The sequence below is a fragment of the Tetrahymena thermophila genome (genome assembly GCF_000189635.1).
Source record: "Tetrahymena thermophila SB210 genomic scaffold scf_8254362, whole genome shotgun sequence".
NCBI classification, from domain to species: Eukaryota; Ciliophora; class Oligohymenophorea; order Hymenostomatida; family Tetrahymenidae; genus Tetrahymena; species Tetrahymena thermophila.
The window spans coordinates 131,218-151,523 of record NW_002476146.1 but is presented as its reverse complement, the minus strand read 5'-3'; the positions used below and the strand labels follow the sequence as shown (position 1 = coordinate 151,523).

At 22.8% G+C, this 20,306-nt stretch overlaps 6 protein-coding genes across 6 annotated transcripts; 2 read left to right on the top strand and 4 right to left on the bottom strand. All coding sequences in view use genetic code 6, as the record gives it.

Annotated features, from left to right (window-relative positions):
- Positions 1-588: 588 nt before the first annotated feature.
- On the top strand, positions 589-2,202 carry TTHERM_00723350 (PX-SNX-like domain protein; the record flags this gene model as incomplete). Its single annotated transcript, XM_001031813.1, has 2 exons — positions 589-1,476; positions 1,852-2,202. 2 exons carry the CDS (start codon positions 589-591, stop codon positions 2,200-2,202), a joined length of 1,239 nt encoding a protein of 412 aa, XP_001031813.1.
- Positions 2,203-2,817: 615 nt separating this feature from the next.
- Positions 2,818-5,658, top strand: TTHERM_00723340 (hypothetical protein; the record flags this gene model as incomplete). Its single annotated transcript, XM_001031812.2, has 4 exons — positions 2,818-2,851; positions 2,910-3,795; positions 3,847-4,334; positions 4,589-5,658. The coding sequence occupies exons 2-4, from the start codon at positions 2,921-2,923 to the stop codon at positions 5,656-5,658; spliced, it is 2,433 nt and encodes an 810-aa protein (XP_001031812.2). The 5' UTR covers positions 2,818-2,851; positions 2,910-2,920.
- A 224-nt stretch (positions 5,659-5,882) lies between these two features.
- TTHERM_00723330 (MFS transporter) lies at positions 5,883-8,041 on the bottom strand (the record flags this gene model as incomplete). The annotated part of the gene is made up of 4 exons (XM_001031811.3): positions 5,883-6,139; positions 6,199-6,921; positions 7,357-7,758; positions 7,975-8,041. 4 exons carry the CDS (start codon positions 8,039-8,041, stop codon positions 5,883-5,885), a joined length of 1,449 nt encoding a protein of 482 aa, XP_001031811.2.
- Positions 8,042-9,786: 1,745 nt separating this feature from the next.
- On the bottom strand, positions 9,787-11,873 carry TTHERM_00723320 (MFS transporter; the record flags this gene model as incomplete). Its single annotated transcript, XM_001031810.3, has 4 exons — positions 9,787-10,037; positions 10,176-10,907; positions 11,250-11,672; positions 11,804-11,873. The coding sequence occupies 4 exons, from the start codon at positions 11,871-11,873 to the stop codon at positions 9,787-9,789; spliced, it is 1,476 nt and encodes a 491-aa protein (XP_001031810.2).
- A 1,444-nt stretch (positions 11,874-13,317) lies between these two features.
- TTHERM_00723310 (hypothetical protein) lies at positions 13,318-14,121 on the bottom strand (the record flags this gene model as incomplete). The annotated part of the gene is made up of 1 exon (XM_001031809.3): positions 13,318-14,121. One exon carries the CDS (start codon positions 14,119-14,121, stop codon positions 13,318-13,320), a length of 804 nt encoding a protein of 267 aa, XP_001031809.1.
- A 1,002-nt stretch (positions 14,122-15,123) lies between these two features.
- On the bottom strand, positions 15,124-19,989 carry TTHERM_00723300 (hypothetical protein; the record flags this gene model as incomplete). The annotated part of the gene is made up of 6 exons (XM_001031808.2): positions 15,124-15,774; positions 15,935-15,973; positions 16,292-16,493; positions 16,542-16,568; positions 16,627-17,498; positions 17,563-19,989. 6 exons carry the CDS (start codon positions 19,987-19,989, stop codon positions 15,124-15,126), a joined length of 4,218 nt encoding a protein of 1,405 aa, XP_001031808.2.
- Between the last annotated feature and the right edge of the window lie 317 nt (positions 19,990-20,306).

The window sequence follows — 20,306 nt, the reverse complement described above, 5'->3', positions numbered from 1 at the left end:
TTAAATTAAGTATTTAAATAACAAAGAAAACAATTTACTCTAAATATGTTTGAAATTTAATTTATTCATTTTTTTTATTTGAATTTTCTTGTGTAAAAATATTGAATTGATTTAGGATGGAATTATCTTAAAAATTATTTTCTAATCTTTAAAATAGAGATTACAAATTAATTAAAAAAATGTTCTTAATTTATTAAACTAATCAAAAAAAAAATTTTTTTTTTAGTGCATTAATAAATGTATGATAAATAAATATAAGTTTTTTGATAATTAATTATATTTTTATTTTTGTTTCATGAATTACTATAAATTATTCTCTAAAATACTTAATTTATAATTTATTTGATAGTCAGTAGCTTGATTAGGCAAAATCATTATTTTTGATGTGAATTTTCTTTTGAAATGAGATTTTAGTTTTCTTCTTTTTATGATTAATAAAATTAATTATTGGAATAATTATCTTAAAATTAATTATTTAATCTTTAAAATAGAGTACTAGTCAAAGTTATTAATAAGTAAATTCCAATAGTTTATTAGCAAATATAGAAAAAGCATAATTGATAAAGACATACTAGCTAGTTTAAGAAAATGGATAATCTTTCTAAGCTCTATGAAACAAGAATATCTCTTTTCCGCTAAGAAAAGGATAAAATAGTTTATTATCTTCTTATTATTAATAAACAAACAGGTGCAGTTAACTCTCTTAGAAAAAGATACTCTGAATTAAGAGATTTACATGATAAACTTGAAAAAAAGATTAAGGAGTATAGGCTTGATATTTATTTGCCAATTTTTCCAGGAAGAAATTTAATTTAAAAGACAAATAATGATCTCAAAAAAATTGAAGGAAGAAAGATAGAATTGTAGTAATACTTTAATGATCTTCTCAAAATTCCCAAGCTTCATTCTTTAGATTTATTAAAAGAATACTTGCCTACTACTAGAAAATTATTAAATAATAAAGGAAACAATACACCCATACCTATGAGCGAAGTAGAAAATGAAAAGTGGTTATTCAAGTCTCGTTTATCTTCTAATTTTGCAGAAGATAAGGACTAAGAATTATTGTTGGTAGATTCAGGCGATAAAACTCATTAGATTAAAGTCACAATAGATAGATACAATTATATAGATGATACAATGTACTTTTATGTTTCGTTTTATGATAATGTTACTAAAGAGGAATGGGTTTATTGCACCAGGTATTCGACTCTAAAAAGATTCCATGAAACTCTTCAAGATAAAAATTTAAAGTAATACCTTAAAAAATTCCCTTCGCGTAAGATATTTGGCATAACAAACGAAGACCCAGAATCAATAGAAAAGAGAAGAAAATAATTGGAGGAATATCTGGACTATGCCCTTTCCCAAGAAGCTGTCCTTGAAAATGAATATGTAAAATACTTCTTAGAAGATACTAAAAATTAATACTTGCAGTAGAAGAAAAAGGAAGACCTTAAAAAGAAGAAAATGAAAGTAATTAATTCATATATAAATATTTACACGTTTTATCTTCTCAACTCAAAGAATAACTTTGTATTTTTTTCAAGTTTGCTTATCAGCAATCAAGCTAACATAGAGAAATATTTAATATATTATTTATCATCAAAACAATGTAAATCAATTGATTGATTGATGGCAATAATAAATTTTTAATACAAATCTGAAAAAAGTCAAATTAGATAAATATGCAATTAATTAATTAATTTTCTGATTCCAATATTTATTTATAAAAGAAAATGCTTACTTGAATTAAACAAAAAATTTCTAATATTTTAAAAGTTAAGCTTGAATTTTATTTTAATTATTACTATCCTTGTTTAATTAAAATCATTATTTTTATAAAAATAGAAAATGCATGAAGATATTATCAGAAAATAAGCTAATGAAATAGTTGAAAAAGCAAGGTAATAAGGCAAAATCCTTGACAGTGATACCTTAAAAAAATAATTACTCTCTAAAATTAGTAGTAGCAGTAATAGTAATGGAAGTAATAGTAAAGATTCAGATGATGAATCTGCTCCATCGAGTAATGGCTCTTAAAAAAGTAGCTTAGGTGATGATTAAGCAAATATAAATTAGTTAGTCTTGAGAAAAAAGAAAAGTAAAGGAGGTAATCTAAATCCTAATCCTAAAGGTTTACTTAAAACAATTCTTGCAATAGTTCCAGAAGAAATCAATATTGCTTATGTAGATGAATGAATGAATAAATTAATGAATGATACTAAAATAGGATATATTTTGAGCTATAAAGATAAATTATTTGATTAAAAATAGACTAAATAAATTAATAAGCCAAAAATAGATAAACATTTTAAACAAATAGTAAACAAGCAAATACACAAATGAATAAATAAATAGATAAATCAATAACAATAGATTGAAAAATAATATATAAATTTAACAAATTTAATTTAATAATATACTTTATTTTATTATATTATATATAAAGTTCAGGTTTTAGGTATTAAATGCATTTTTATACCTTTTTTTACTAAAATTTTTTTAAATGGTATTAATTAAATGAAGCCTTAGTTAATGATGATTGCATTATATTAATAATTTGGGAAATGTTAAAATGTTGAAAAATTTTATTATTATATTATTTTTTGTGTGTAGTTTTCCACTTTTATGTTTATAAAAAAATTCATAATTTTAGAATCTTAAATTTTAAATCAAAAGTTGTTTGTTATTTTAATGCAATAACTGCTCAAAAAATTTCAAATTAGATTGATTATTTTGAATTTTCTATGAAATCTAAAAAATCAAACAGAATATAATATTTATAGGTTTTTTAATTAATTAAATAATAAGAGATACTTCTGCATTTCTTTCATCAATAATAAGATTAGTAGCATTTATTCATTAAAAATTATATCGAAATTTAAAGATAATTTTCATTAAATAAGCAAGTAGAGTAATGGCTGATTACGAAGTTGACGCAAACCCTGATTAAGAAAATGCTGATATTTTCTAGTCAAACATTAGGTAAATAGAAACAACAAATCGTCTACTAGCTCATATTGAAGACAAGCTTAACAACTTAATTTATAACAAAAAGCAATCTCCTAAAGCCAATAAATTTTCTACATTCACTAAAAAAAATGCAGAAAGTTAATAGGCATATATAGACAAAAATAACTAAGACTTTAATAGGGGGAAGAGCTCTTTTCATGAAAATATAAATTAAAATGATTTTATTAGAACTAATAAAGTAAATCAAGCTTAGACTGGTCAATTTTTTCATTAAGGAGCCTTATAATAATAGCCAGATGAATTCTAAGAAAATTACATAAATAACTCAAATTATTCAAATCAATATTCTAATTAACCATAGCTATTTTCAAATTCTACAAGAAACCTCTATAAAAGCAATTAAAATCCTTAAGGTGTAAATTCAAATAAAAATAATTAGAGCAGTTAAATGAATAGTTTGTTATTCAATCCACAAAATAATGGTATAACCAGTACTAAATCAAATAGAAGTTAGTCAGAGTTTTAACCTATGTTTATAAATAATTTGCAAAGAGTTGAAGATAATACAAGCAGCAACAGAAATAAATTTGATGAGCTGAATTACTTGCTTTTAGGAAGAGAAGATTAAGATCCCTCTCCAAGTTAAATTTCATCTGGCAACAATCAATAAATACTAGGTGGTACATTAGAATATACAAAGAGCAATCACTTTAACTCAGCAAACAAATAACTTGAAATTGATTCAGCAGATATGAATTCATACAAATCAAGATAGCAACTAAATTAAGATAATAAATTCAATAACTAAGAATCTTAAAGGTAAAATTTTTTTTCAATACAAAATTAAATCTATAACATAAAACTACCTAGAATTTCAGATAAACTAAGGGAAGCAAATGGTTTAACTATAAGGAGTCCTTAAAATTAGCTATTTTAAAAACCTTAAAATAATGACGAATTATTGGTTTAAAGAATTGATAGGATGGACAAATTCTACGAAAATAAGATAAAAATTCTGAGTGAAAGAGTAAGTTTGTTAGAAAAAGAAAACCAAGTACTAATTGAATAGAAAAGTGATTTAAATTTAGAGGTCATCAAACTAAAACAGAATATACCTTTATCATCTACTAGTAACCATAATAGTAGTAAGTTTTCTACCCATGATAAAACAAGCAAAGAGCAAGAGAGAAAAATAATTAGATTAGAACAACAAATCCAAGAACTTAGCTTATAAAATTCCAATCTTGAAAAAGAAAAGAAAGTATTAGTAGATAGTCTGTAGCATGAAATTCAAGAGTTGAAAAACTAAAATTTTAAATTAATTGATGAAAATTAATCTTTAAGATAAGAAATGAGAGGTAAAAAATTATGTGTTTGATTCTTATAAAATAAAATAATTTTTCTTTTATCAATTTCTAAAAAATAGAATTATTTCTTGATTTTTAAAATCAAATTTTTATACAGCTTTATTAAAAAAAGAAAAAATATGTTTGAAGATTTTTTTAAATAAATAAATAATTTATTTTTTAATTTTGAGTAGTGAAAATTTAGAATTTTAAATATTTGAATAAAATTATTTTCAAAGTTCATAAAATTTAAACTGATTATATAGAAAGAAATATGAGCAGCTCAAGCATGAGAAGATAAGGATCTAATAATTCACTAATTAATTATTATAAAGGAAACCACTAGCTTTCAAGTTAAACATAAAGGAATAATTATCAATAAAATGATGATATTTCTGGACCAATAAAAACTTTTGATAACACAGCTAATATTTTAGAAGATATGAGAAATAAGTATAATATTCCTAAAGTTACAGATAAAAAACCTCAGTAAAATTATGAAGAAGATTTATTGACCACAGGTTAGTACACAAACATAAAAAATAATGTGAAAGATGGGAGAATGACATTAAATGAAATCTAACACAAAAAGCATCCTCTTACAAACGAAACTAGTCAATAATACTTGAAAAATAAATAATCTTCTGATGTTAGCTTCTAATAAGGTAACTAAGAGCCGCACTATTAGCAGTTTAAAAATAATTATGAAAGCTTGGCTAATTAAAATTCTTAGCAGTATAATACACACTCTTATTAAGGATAATCTTATTAATAAGATAGTAAAGCTTTAAATGAAAATAGTTATAGCTTTTTAGAAGAACCTTCCACAAGAAGAAATAGAATAAATCAAGGTGATAATTTAAAAGAAGAAATATCTAAAATAAAAGATGAGCTAGTTCGTTAAAAAGTTGATAACACAAATATGGTTTAAAAAATAAATGATTTCAAAAATTAGAATGGAATCAGCCATTCCTCATAAAATGGAGGTTAAAATCATTAAAGTAATATTGTTGCTCCTACAGAGGCTCAAGTTATGTTAGAAAACTATAAATTATATGCTTCCTAGCTAGAGAAGTCATATGAAAAAATCGAATAATTGTACTAAAAAGAAGTCCAAGATAAGCAACAAAGAATAGAAGAGCTTTCTAAATCTATCAATCAGAAGAAATGTGATTTAGAAGAAGAAAGTCAGTATAGACTAAAACCTAAATTAAAAACTACAAAATCGAGAAAAACTTCAGTTAATAAGAAGCCTACAAAAACAACAAATTCAATCACAACATTGCACAGCATAGGAAGATCTAAATCAGTTATAAACACATCTAAAAAAATCTGAAATATAAATCTAATAATTTATGTTATTTTATATCTTTATTTGAGTAAGTTTTGTATAAAATTCATTGGAGTTTATTATTAATTGTTATCTTTTGAATAATTACTATAACATTTAATAACAGAAAAGTAAGTACAAATTAATAAATATGTACACAAATTTATCTTTAAAATGATTGAAAGTTGAAAATAAAAATGATTTATAAAAAATATAATTAATATTTATTTTCAAGATGTCAATTTATCTTCCTCTTCACTATAGCAACTTTCGTTGATTTTATTTCTTTTTTCAGCTAGATATTCAACATAACGCTAAGGAGTAGCTGAATTTAATATTGAGCCATGCTTACGATCATAAAAATATATAAAGCAAGATATAATTAATGAAACTAAGAAGATAATCAAGTAAAAAAGCAAAAAATTATTATATCCTTCAGATTTGCTTCCCAAAATCAAATTGCTTACGTAGTTAAAAATAGCAAGTCCTATTATTGATTTTTTTATTTGAATTTAATTGTTTTGTTAATTAAGTTAATTAAAATACCTGCATTTTTAGATGAAACTCCTAGTGCAAAAGCTGTACTTAAAAGTTCTTTTTCTGAAAGTAAAGGAAAGGAAGGGTAAAGATAAGCACACATAGCACTCAAAAAGAGACCAAAAATTACAAGGGAAATGTAAACAATTACATCATTTTCACCAGTAGGTAAAATCCATAAGATAAAAACTGAAACAAAAGAAAGTAGAGAGGTTAATACGAAGAATATAATTCTCAAACCAAATTTATCAGCCACAAAACCAAATAAAGGAGTGGTATATGCAATCCAATAAGGAATTGATACAAGTTCGCCTGCTAAGGTCTTTTCTATCATGAATTTATGTATCAAAACACTTTAAAGATAATTTTCAAAAGCATAAAATGCTCCAAACATCAATGGGCATTGTATCACAAACATCCAAAAAACTACTCCAAATTTTTTTAGGTCACTAAATTTAAATTTATACTTTTCTATCACTTAACCTTCCTATAATTGTAAATTTTATTGTTTTTCGGCATTTTTATCAACAACAAATATAACTACTGATAATACTAAACAAATTAAGCAAAATGCTAAACCAAGAGATAAAGGGGCCATTAAATTATTATTGATATCATAAAGCTATGGAAAGAGTATTCCAGAACTTGAACTGGCAATTTTACAAAAAAAGCTTGATAAGGTAAATGCAACCCCTAAGCCCTTAGAAGTAAACCATTTTCCAGCAATACACCCTAATTAATTTTAAATAAATATAGTTTAATTTAAAAAATTAAGTTTAATTTTTAATTCTTAATAAACTTAAAATTATTAAAAAAATTAAATAAATGCTTATATAAATTGTGAAGAATATAGATAGATATTATTATTTGTTGATTATTTATAGGAAATCAAGAAAATATCAAATAAAATTAAATATTATTTTTGAATACAAAAATTATTTTAAATATTATTTATTTTTTTATTGAGTTCTAGTGGTTAGCAAAAATAATAATTTTTATGTTTAAAATAAATGTATTTCATTTTATGAGATTTGGAAATTTTTATTTTAAATAACCAAATAAAAATAAAAAATAATTATAATTAATTTATCTATCTATTTATTGTTTCTTAAACTCTGATTATTAAAAATTATTTTAAATTTTATAAATTTATATTTATTTTGGTACCATGAGAAACACCTAGACCTGCATTAGCTATAGCAAATATTGTTTTTCCAATAACAAGCCAGACAAAGGACTCTTGGAATATAGAAATCATGCACAAGGCTAATCCGACAGAAAGCAAAAATGAAAATACGAGAGTACCTAAACGAGCTCCAATTGAATCTAAAATAGGACCTATCATTAATGGTAAGGGAATGCAAGGTAAATTAGGTATTAGGACAAACAAGCTGTAGTCATTATTTGACAAGTGCATTGAATCCATTAATTGTTCTTTTACGAACGATTAAAAATTAATACTGAAATATGAGCCAAATTAAAGTATTGAAGTAGAAGGAAGCATGATCATTCTTTTTTTTTCACAAAAGCCATTTTTATGAGTCTGTCCGCTATCTTACAAAGGAGTAACTTTTTGAAATTTAGAATAATTTTAGAAAAATATTTATTGAAAATAAATGAGAGTTAATAATTAATTTGTTAATTTAATTTCCTAATCTATAAGGAATTAATATTAAAAATCTGTCAAATCCAAGTAAATTTTGTAAGGTATTTGGATTAAAATATAACATAAATTGTAATAAGTTTAAGCTTTAAGGTTTTAAAACGAATATATTTTATCATTACTTATAGTGTCTTGGTCGCTGAGGTCACTAACTGTTGAGTCATTAACATTTTCTTATTTTTTTATCATTTTTTAATTAGGCAAAAGTTATTATTTTTTTACAAATAAGATTTAGACAATATTTTGTTGGTTTAATAATATGATAGAATCAATAAACCAATCCTTTAATACCAATTTAAGTTAAGCTTTATTTTATTTGATTCAAGAAGGTCAGCAGAGTAAATGGATAATATCACTTTTTTAATTATCAAATTATATTTTTGTGGAAAAAATCGAAAGATAAATTTTACAAAATTGAGATAGACTCACGAGAATAAAATAAATCAAATGTGTGTATTCCATAATTTGGATTATTTTTGATAATTAATTATTTGATTCTTTGGTAATAGGTGTTATAGAAAAAAAAGGTATCTTCAATTCTATTTTGATTAATCATAAATATAATTTATACCTAATAAAATAAGTTTTGATTTAATAGAATGATTTAATATTCCGAAATAATTTATTAAACCCATATTTATATCAAATTAAATGAAAAATTTACAATTCTCTTAGCATACTAATAAAATTTAATTACTAAGCTACATGATCTATTTAAAATGCTGTAAATTGAAATATTGTAAAAGATCCTCAATAATTAACGCCGAGGAAATATTAGCACCCATTTTCCAAAATCATAAAAACTATATGCTCATTTTTTTTAATTAGAATTATTTCAAATTAATACTTGATTGATGAGATAAGATCTAATGTTATATTAAAGATAAGATATTACATATCTTTTAAGATCTTAAGCTCAGATATTTTTCTTTTACTATTAAAGAATAAATGTTTAAAAATGTAAGAATTAAAATTTTTTAAGATTTTAAATTCGTTAAATATAAATTTTACCATTTTTGAGAATAAGTTACTAAGTTATTAAAATATATTAATTTTTCTATTTTAATTTATTATCCAACAAATAAAAACCATTTTAATTATTTCGTTCCAAGATTTGTTGCTATTAAATATGGCAATGTAAATAAAATTATAAATTTTGTAAAGAAGCTTTGGAAATAAAAATAATTAATCTTTTATAAAAAATTATTAAAATATTTAAAAAATGATTTTTTAATGCATAGATATAGACATATTTTTTTATTAACTAAATGCATAGCTTTAGAAAAAAGAATTGCTTATTTATATTACTTTTTTGAAGGATTAATTGGTTTAATTAATATTTCAAACTAGTTAATAAAACTTGTATCAATAAAAGAATTAAAGTAATTATATAAAATATTTACTAATAAAATACTAGAAATTCCTGGTATATTTACTAGAACAATTATAATATCTCAAATTAAGATATGAAACCTTAAATAAAATCTAGAGATGCTAAATCTTCAATAATTTAGCTTCTTACTTACTATTCTAATTTAAAATAAAAAACTAAGAAGGTTTTAATCTTACTGATTAATTTTTGGTGTATCTCATACTAAACATTTTTACAAAAAAGATAATTAGCATTTAACTTATGATATTTATTCAATTTCTTAAAGAGAGATTACTATTGGTAATTTACTTTTTTATGATTTGGTGCTTTTTAATAAATATGAGTAATTTTTTATGATACAATAAATTTATTAATAACATAAAATCAAGAATTTCACATAAAGAAGATATAAACAACAAATTTTATTTGATAATTAATTTTTTAAAGAATATTTTATATTTTTTTAGTGAAAGAATTTATTTAATAAAAATATTTGATACACTTTATATAATAACTACTAGTAATTTTTTATGTTTCAATAAATTTATTACAATTAAAAAATTCATTTTTCAAATTATTCTTCTGTTAATTTCTTCATTTATCTGTTTTATCTTTTAACTACCACATAATCAATATAACGCTAAGGAGTAGTGGAATTTATTATAGACCCATGCTTACGATCATAGTAGTAGATCAAACCGGATAGACATAATGATATAAAGAAAAGAATTACGTAGCATAGTAAGAAGCTATTATATCCTTAATCATCGTCACCTAAAAGTAAGCCACTCAAATAATTTAGAAGTGCAAGACCTAAGAGTTTTAAATTAATATAAAATTAATTTTAATATTTTAATAATTTATTTTAAATATTATTAGATGAATTTTTAAAATACTTTATGGAAATATTTAACTAATTTCTAATAAATAAACGATTAATTGATTGATTACCTCCATTTTTAGTAGTATAACAAATAGCAAATGCTGTACTAAGGAGTTCTTTCTGAGAAATCAAAGGAAGAGTAGGATAAAGGAAAGCACACATAGCACTCAAAAATATACCAAAAATAATCAAGGCAGTATAGACTACAAAATCATTTTCTCCAGTTGGCAATAACCATAAAATAAAGACAGAAATAAATGAGAGGAAGGTAGTAACTCCTAAGAATATGCATCTTAAACCAAATTTATCTGCTAAGAATCCAAAAATAGGAGTACTAAAAGCAATCCAATAAGGAATAGACACAAGTTCACCAGCTAATGTTTTTTCAATCAAGAATTTATGAATTAAAACACTTTAAAGATAATTTTCGAATGCATAGAAAGCACCAAACATCATAGGGCATTGGATTGCATACATCCAAAACATTCTATCAAACTTTTTAAAATCGCTTAATTTAAATTTCTTCTTTTATACAATAGTTCCTTCTGATTATACACTGCTGTTACTGTGATTATAATTTTCTGAATGCTTGTCGAAATAGAAAATAACAAAAGCCTAAATAAGAGTAATAGCACACAAAGCTATACCAAGAGACATAGGAGCCATCAAATTATCATTAATATTATAGAGTTAAGGATAAATAATTCCAGAAGTAGAGCTGGCAATTTTACAGAATAAACTTGTTAATGTAAAAGCAAAAGCTAATCCCTTGGCTGTAAACCACTTTCCAACAACACCACCTAATAATGTAAAAATATTATTCAACAAACCAAAGAGGAAATAGAAAAATTAACAAAAAGCTTGAAAACGCAAAATTAATAAATAAACCATCAATTGAAAGTAATTAAAGATTTTAAATGATGCAATTAATAATTTTAGCTAAATTATTTGATAACTTCTATTTGATAAATAATATAGTACTAAAAAAAGGATTTTTTAATATCACCTCAAATTTATTTAGCTGACTTACATACATATTTTACTTCTGTAATAGTAACACTATAAAAATTAGTGGTAATTTTTTTTGAGAGAAGATTTTAAATATTATTAAATCATTCAAGCTAAAATTTTTAAGTATTTACCATGAGCGATGCCTTAGCATTCGACTGCAGTTTATAGTATAGTTTTGCCAATAAGAAGAGTAAAAAAGGATCCAGTGCTTATAGAAATCATACAAATCGCCATTCCTACTGAGAGTAAGAAAGTAAATAAAGTAACTCCCAAACGAGGTCCGATTGAATCTAAAAGAGGACCAATTAATAAAGGCAGAGGAATATTTGGCAGAGTTGGAATTAGTACGAATAGAGAGTAATCACTGTTAGACATATTCATTGAACTCATTAGTTGTTCTTTAACAAAAGATTAAAAATTAACACTAAAATAAGCGCCAAACAAAACAGTTGCAACCATAGGTAGCATCCAAATTCTTTTTGATTGAATATATGGATTCTCCTACTTTGAGTCTCTTCCATCTTAAGAAAGAATTCTTTATTGTAAAGCATTATCTATTCATAAAAAGTTATTAGCATATTTTTGTTAATTGCTAACTCTTGAAAAGAGAGTTAGTAAATTAACTAACTTCTAAAAAAAAACTGAAAATTTTCAAAAAGTTATTAATAAATTAAGTTATTTTTACTATCATCAAAGGTATCTTGTTCATTGTAGTCGCTTGTAGCAGACAAATTTACATTCTTTGCATCCATCATAATTAATTATTTGATTGTTTATGAGAGTTAGGCTTTATTTTCAAAAATTGATTTAGTTATTATGAATTAAAAAAAATAATTAATTAATTAATAATTTTAGAGTATGTTTTTTATACAGATTCACGACTTTCAGTAAATCAAAATTTAAAAATAAGATAACTCATTGATTTTAATCACTTTAGATATCTAAAAAAATATTATTTTGTTTTAAAAGTATGATAATAAATTACTTGAACACTAAAATAAAACAAAGAATATTTTTAATTTTTTTCTGATCAAAAAAAACAACACATAGCATTTATCTATTAATTTAATTATGATCAAGATAAAAAAAATTCTTAATTTTACATTTTCATTTACTGTACAATAATTATAAATTAAACTACAAAGTCTCACATCTATTTTTGAAGTAATGGTATTTTATTTAAAAAAACAGACTCTATAACTTACAAAAAGTAAATAACTTTTTACCAAACTAATGCATTCAATAAATAATTTAGTGTTATTTTAAAAATAAAATTTTTGGAATGAAACTCACTATAATCTTATATATGAAATAATTGGAAAATATGCTCGATCAAGACTTAATAATAAACCACATATTAATTAAACCAAAAAAAGAACAATTATGTTACAATTTGAAAACATCGAATTTATGTACAAATAAATGTAAATAAGATACAGTCTTCACCCACAGTTTACTTTTAATTAAAGTAAAAAAAATCCTTAAATAGTACTTAGTTACCTAATTATTTAATTAAAAAACTAATTAAATATTTTAGCATACAAATCTAAAAATTAATTACACTTTTAATTTATTTTAATTTACTTTTGCCAACAAATTTTGCATTAAATTTATTTTAATTTAAGAAGTAGTATTCTTTGTTCTTTAATTAATTATCTAATTATTACTAAAAATACATTTATGATAAATTTTTTTATAAAACGTTTAAAAATTTATTCATATTTATTTCTATTTAGTAAATTACAATAAAAAATATCAGAAAATAAATAATTTGCTATTTAAAATGATAGAATTGCGTCTAGTCATGATATAGAAACTAGTACTTTTTTTTCAGCCTTAGTATTTAGAGATGAAAATATCCCTAACCAACCTATTAATTACTTATTCTAAATTAAATATAAAATTTAAAAGGCTTATGTCAAATTTGTCCTATTTCAAGTTTTAACAATCAATTATATAAAAAATTATTTTCTTTAAGTGGATAAAACTTAGCCATAAAATTTTTTTATATACAAATAATATTATAGAATGCAGTTTAAAATATTTTATAATGGATTACTGTGCGTAAAAGTTATTAATATATTTAATAGGCAAAATATAAGAAATAACATAGACTACAGCATAAATACATAAGAACAAAATTCACTTAAAAAGATTTAGAGATTTCTTAGAATTAATAATAAAATTAAATAAAAAGCATCAATTTGAATTAGTTTATTCTTCGTTTTGTCCTTTGTTAGGTGGCTATCTATAATAAGGATTTCCTTCTAAAAATGTATCCATGTCAGTTAAAACCCAATCGAAATTAGGAGTGTATGTTTCAAATCTCCATACATGACTTATTTCTTTATTCAAAGTATCTTCACCATGGATGAGATCACCATCTTCATCAGTTACATAAAGTCTTCTAGTTGTTTAGAAGTAAACATTTAATGATAAAATCTAATTGTGATAGAGATTCATTAAATTAGAAAAGTTGACAAAGTAGGATCTTGAAGATAATCTTCCTCTTAATTCCATTACTTTTCCCACATTCTCTTCTCTATTAATACGAGCGCCAAAAACGCCATGAGCTTCAAGCATAATTTTCATATCTATTTCTTTGTATTGAGTTGCATTTATAATTTAATTTTAAACAAACTAAGAAACCTATTAGTTTTTAATGTTAAGATCTTCTCCATCTTCATCTTTATCAAAAATTTCTTCAAAGTTAGCACGAGAATCTTCTAAATAGTTAATTTTCATATTTTTCTTTTAAATTTATTCTATTCCTTCGATAGTTCTTTTATATAATCTTTTTTCCATGATAGATTCAAGATATTCTCTATCATCTTCTGCAATTGCTTATAAAACGTCTGAATAAACTCTAGAAAACTAAGTATGAGTGCCTTCACCCAAGTATTATATAGCCTTTGGTCTATCTACTAACCTACCAGGATAATATAACTACAAGTGATCAAATGCTATTCCTCTAAATGCGTATGGCAAGATTAATTTTTTCATTCTAGAAAATATTATTTTTATATATTAAATGTATACAAATTTTATTTTAAGTAAGATATATCTATCTATTTATTTATAAATGAATGTATGAAATTTTTGCTGAATCTAATTTCTTTAGAAATTATTTAAAACATTCTAACATATTCTTTTAGATTTTTAATTTAATTATCAATCATTATTTCTTTTTATTTTCTAATTTACATTTTATTTCAAAATAAATAAACAAAAATAAAAACCAAATTTTAATTCAAAATCATTTTAAATATTTTTTTTTAGCTAAACAAATTGTAATATTCTCATACATAATAAATATTCATACACTAATATATAACAAATATTAACTTAAAGGGATTATACTATGAAATTTAATATTATGATAAATAGTTTTTATTTAATAATCTAGCTTGTTCAACTAAGAAAACTAATTTTATTGGTTTGTCTTTCATTATAGGAACTATATGTCTTCATAAATTTATCAAAATTAAACTCTAATTAAATTCTAAGTTTTAGTCCTATTGGTTAGTTCTGAATGTGAATTCTAACTTGGTTTATCATAACCAAATATTTCCTAATGATTTTAAAAATAACAAACAAATCTGTTTTTCTAATAAATAATTTATTTAATGCTTATTTTTGTAAATGTAACAAATATTCTCTAATATTTATTTGACTATGAAATAAATATTTTGTATTAGTGCTATCTACTCCATATTTTAAATATAACTTTGTGATTGAAAATGTTTTGTTTCTTAAATTAATTTTTGAGGGATAAATATTTTGTAAAGATTTTGAGTTTTTAATTTGACAAATTTATAGTTTTAACATTTAAAACATAAAATAATAATAAAAGAATTAATAATTATTTATTCTAAAATATTATAAAATGTAATTTTTAATTATTAAAAATGTAAATTAATTATAATTTAATAATGAATTAATATATCTTATAATATAAAATACAAATTTAGTCCGTTAGTTTAGTTGAAGCATCAAATAGTTAATTCATATAATTTATTTAATATTTTATGACATTCTTATTGAATCTTGCATATCAATACTATATTTTTCTTATTAAGGAGATGGTTAAAAGTAAATTGATTTAAAGTTTTGTGTCATTGAACCTGATCTACGTACTAATTAACCATTTACAAAATTGCTTTTAACAGAGTCAAAAGTTTCTGAACATTTATCATCTGTGTTAAATATTTAAGGGTTGCTATGCTAAAATGTAGACTAAGCATAATCTATCGGTGTTGGTAATACAATAGATTATCTTTTTAAAGAGGAAACTTATAATTATATATTTGTAGTAATAGTCTAGGCTTATTCTTAATTATTTTGAGTTATTGGTTTAAATATTTATTTTTATTATATGAATTGTCTAATCTTTTAATCAAATAGAGAAGTTTATGAAACAGTTATTTCAGAAAGAGTTTTCGTCTCATTTTTTCTTTTTTGAAAGATTTTTACTAGCATTGATTCTAACTTGCAACAAATATCCATATCTTTAAAATAGCAAAGAGTACTCTCATCCAAAAAATCAAAGCCTACTGGGTATATTATAAGTAAATTTGCAAGCCTAGCTACAGCTTCATAGAATTCTAGTAAATTCAAATATAAATGTTTATATTTGTTAATACAGTCAACTTATGTCTATATACTTAAATTAAAGCATTTTTGAATATCTATTAATGAAAGAAAGCTAAATTCTTTTATATTCTCATAAACAAAAGCTTTAAAGTCATTTAAACACATAAATTTAGGTAAATTATTAGTGTTTTAACTCTAGTTTGCGTTTTAATAATAAATTTACTGTTACTAAATAAAAAGCTACAGTTAGCTATCTTAAGTCCTATAAGAGTACTAAATTTATATTTTAAAAATAAAAATATTTTTCAATAAAAAATACACTTTATTTTAATTTATTGAATATTTAATTGGTTTTCTAAAATATATTAATTGAAATTAAAAATATTTGGTCAACTAAGATTTAAATACTGTTAATTTTTGGTGTAGTTAGTTAAAAAATTTTTAATTAAAAAATAATGGGTTTAACAAAAATATTAATAAAAATTTGAATTTTTAAATATTTTGATTTGTTTAATAATTTAAATTTATGGTATGTTATTTATTATTTTTCAACAATAATATTTAAATAATTTCTATTTACCTTATTAAATAAGTAGTTAATTAACGGCTTATAATACTAAAGGACTAAATCTACTTCTTAATTCCATAAATTATTTATCCTCCAAAGATGTTCACATTAAACTTAATTACAAACTTGCTAAAATCCTTTTTCAAATAGCATTTCAAAGGCTGTCTTATGGTCTTAAGCTAAACCAGACTGCAAATATTTAATTTCAGCAACTCTTTAATAATAATTAATTTAAAAAAAGCTAAAATTTAAAATTATTTACCTTAAAATTGCAAGTAAAAAGTTATGCCTATTTTTTAATAATAAAAAATAATTTTTAGTTTTTAAAAGACAATGAATTTATTTACCTCGCCAATTATTTCGGAGGTATGTTGTTGTTTTTTTTTTCGTTCTAATTAGTTTAGTCAAATATAACTGCTATTGAGCATTTTTTAAGGTATTTTTCATCAATGATCTCTATTGGTCCAGAACTAAGCAACTAGATAAACACTTCTATTGGGATTGTCCATTTCTCACCAAGAAATGGTTTGTAAGAAGAATAGTATTTGAAGACATCTTTAATTTACTTATAATATTTCCTGATAGTCCTTTTAAAGCTCAAGAAATCATTCATAATATAGTGTTCTATCTAGCTATATCTAATATCAAATTCAAAGCATTATTCAATCAATTATTCATCGTTTTCATTTTAATACTCATAAAATAATGATTAGCTTAAGTTCCAAATAATTTAAAGCTCTTTGAGCTCTGGTTTTGGATATTTGAAAATTTATACTCTCGGTTTTGATTTTATTTTAATTTGATAGTTTGATTCATCAATTATTTAGTTATTTTTGTTGGTAGTAAAAGTATTTACTATCTGTATTTATGGGATTAAAGTGGTTTCATCACTGTAGCTGATTTAAATGTTTGTTAAGTTTATTTCCTCGTTTGTTTGTTCTTTGGCAAACAAACAATGACCATTTGAAGTAAAAAAATAGTTAATCTTTGTATTAGGAGGGAACATTCCTCTATAGACATAATAAACTAAGTTACCATTTATCTCTTTTTCCAATTTTTTAGGAGTATATTGTTCTGTACTAATGTGGACAAATATTGGTTCTACCTATACTTACCCTGAAATCATAGGTCTCCAAATAAACTTTTTTTCTTCCCATCCTTAGCATATCCAGCAATTATCTTAAGTAGCTTCAATCATAAGACTTGATTACTCAAGCCTCTATTTTTTATTTAATGTTTTTATTATATTTTAAAATTTACAAAGGAATGTTAATTAATTTTACTCTAACCCCTTATATTTTTGATTCAAGTGGGCTTAATAAATTTGAAACGTCTTTTGTAGGAATTAGAAATCCAGATTTATCTATAAAACCACAATTTCCGTTAAAGTGGAACCCAAGTATTGTAAAATTTTTTTTGAGTGCTTCAGAGATGATAGAAGATTCTTAAAAATTAATTTAATTATAAGATATATCGATATGAATAATGCTACAGTCAGAGTCTTTTTCAATTAGCTTTGCAAATGTTTTTGAAAATTAGCATTTCTAGTTATTTGAAATTCCCAAAGAATTATATGATAAATCAAGTACTTTTATAGTGTCATTTTCCATAAGAGCTTCAGCTATTTTTTAACCAGATTCTGATTTAAACTTATTCCATTTTAGATAGAGCTCTTAAATACAGGAGCTTTAAGTAATTAAATTTACTAGATATGGGATGGAATCAATTGTTAAAGAATTTTTTGATATATTTAATTTTAACAGTTTGGTATAATCATAAAGTGATGTTAGAAGCTTAGATATTGATTTATCTCCTAAGTTATTGCCTTCTATATTGATTTCTTATAATTATGTAAATTCTGACTTACTAATTCTGTTTATTAAAGGTATTATTCCAACATGACTAAAGGAGTTATAACTTATATCAATTTTCTTAATATTTGAAGGTAAATTTTGTAAAAAATTAGATAGCCCTTCATTAGTTATCCTATTTTTGCTTAGCTTAATAACTTTATACTTTTTTCCTTCACTTACTACTGTGCTCACTACATCCACTTATTTATCATTAATAGAAAAGTAGTTTAAATTTAGTTATTCTTCTTCCATATACTCTGAATTCATAGGATAACGTGAATTACTATTATTTTTTTTATAATTATTCATAATAATCTCTGAGCGAGAAGATATAGATTGCTGGGTATTTTATCTATTAATGGGAATAAATCTTTCACTAGCTTCAGTGAGTATTTGCTATTTTTAATAAAATTCTTTACTAAAATCTTATGAAAAATTCCCTTATTTATTTTTATTTTAACTTTTTAATTTCATGAAAAAAGGAATCTTTTTTTTTGACTGAGTTTCTTATTTTTTATCTAAAGAGGCATCGATTTCTTCTTGCTGCTTTTCATTTTCAATAAATTTATTTGAACCTAAATTCATATTTTAAATCTCAGCAGTAAAATTATTTTTGGCAATAGAAAAACTTCCTTTGCGAAATTTAGAAGTTTTTATAATTTTATCAATATTCATAGGAGAGTTAATAGGAGAATCTTATCGACTCTAAAAGTTCATATAGCTTTCACTTCTTTTCAAATTACCTAAAGACCCTATTTACTATGCTTAGATTTTGTTAATTGCTGATGAAATCAAATTAAAGTATTATGAATTTGTTCTTTCTAGAGGTTGTTAAATATTTTTGCTGCTTGGCTTTTAGCTGAAAGAAATAGATGTCATTCTACTTAAATTATTTTTATTTTTTGGAGTATTTATAGATAATGCTATTGACCGAGAAGATTCAATTGCTCCCTAGGTTTGAAGCTTTTGATTTTAATCATATTTATTTAAAATTTCGCTATTTCTCCTAGAAGAAGCATTTGATTAGTACTAACTTTAAATATTACTTTTTACTAAACCTAACGTTTTAGGAAATAATTTATTGTTTTGAATTTTTTGAAGCATTTCCGAATAGCTTGAAACTTTATTTCCTTAAAAAAACTTCTCTGCTTCAATTATGTGATTTAAATTTTTGAATTAATCATAATAATCTGCTTCATTTTTTACTAAATTTTATTTAATTTCTGTGAAACAAGACATTTTAACCTTGAGAGGATCATCGTCCTATGTTTCAAAATTAGCAATTTTATCAATTATTTCAATTTCCGATTGATCTAATTCAACTTAAACCCCTTCTTCTGGGATATGAGCGATATTAAACGGCCCACCATATTATTTATAATCAGGCAGCTCTTTACCTTCAGAGTATTTATGTACACTTTCATTTTTCGCTTTTTCATCTGGCTCTGTTTAAGTTTAATGAGTTATCAAGACTGGAGTTAATTTTGGAATCTTTTTCTTATCATCTAAGTTGAATTTACTTACAATATTTAGATTGATATTATTTTTATAGTTTTTAGTCCTTTTATTAGTTACTGTTCCTGATAGCATCCAAGCTGGTTTAGATAATAGAATGCCACTTTAATCGAGTATATTAATAACCTTTTCGTTCTAACTTAATTAAATTTTAGGCGACAAAGGCAAACCATTTTAGTAAAAAGAGTTATTAGTGCTACCAAATAATTCTGGACTTCTAGGTAAGCTATTTGGGATAGATTTTTTTTTAGTACCCTTTACTTATTAACTAAAAGCATTAGATTCTCTAAATCGAGGAGATTTTACATCTTTAAATTAATTCTTAATTTCACTTAAATTCATTTTACTAAGAATAAAAAAATATTCTTTGCTTCTAATTAAATAAGTTGAGTTGTTATTAAAAAGTTCTACTTTAATTACTTTAAATAGAATCAAACTAAAGACAACTACGTTATCTTTACAGTTTGTTTTTGTTTTTTTATAGGATTTTATCTTTTTTAAACACAAACAATTATTTAAATTGTTGGATTTAAAAGTTTTTCTATTTTTATATAATTTATGATCATCTAAATATAAAGATTTTATAATAATTATATTTTATTTTAGAAAATTAATTCTATAATAAATAATAACAGATAAAGCTATAGCTTTATTTATAC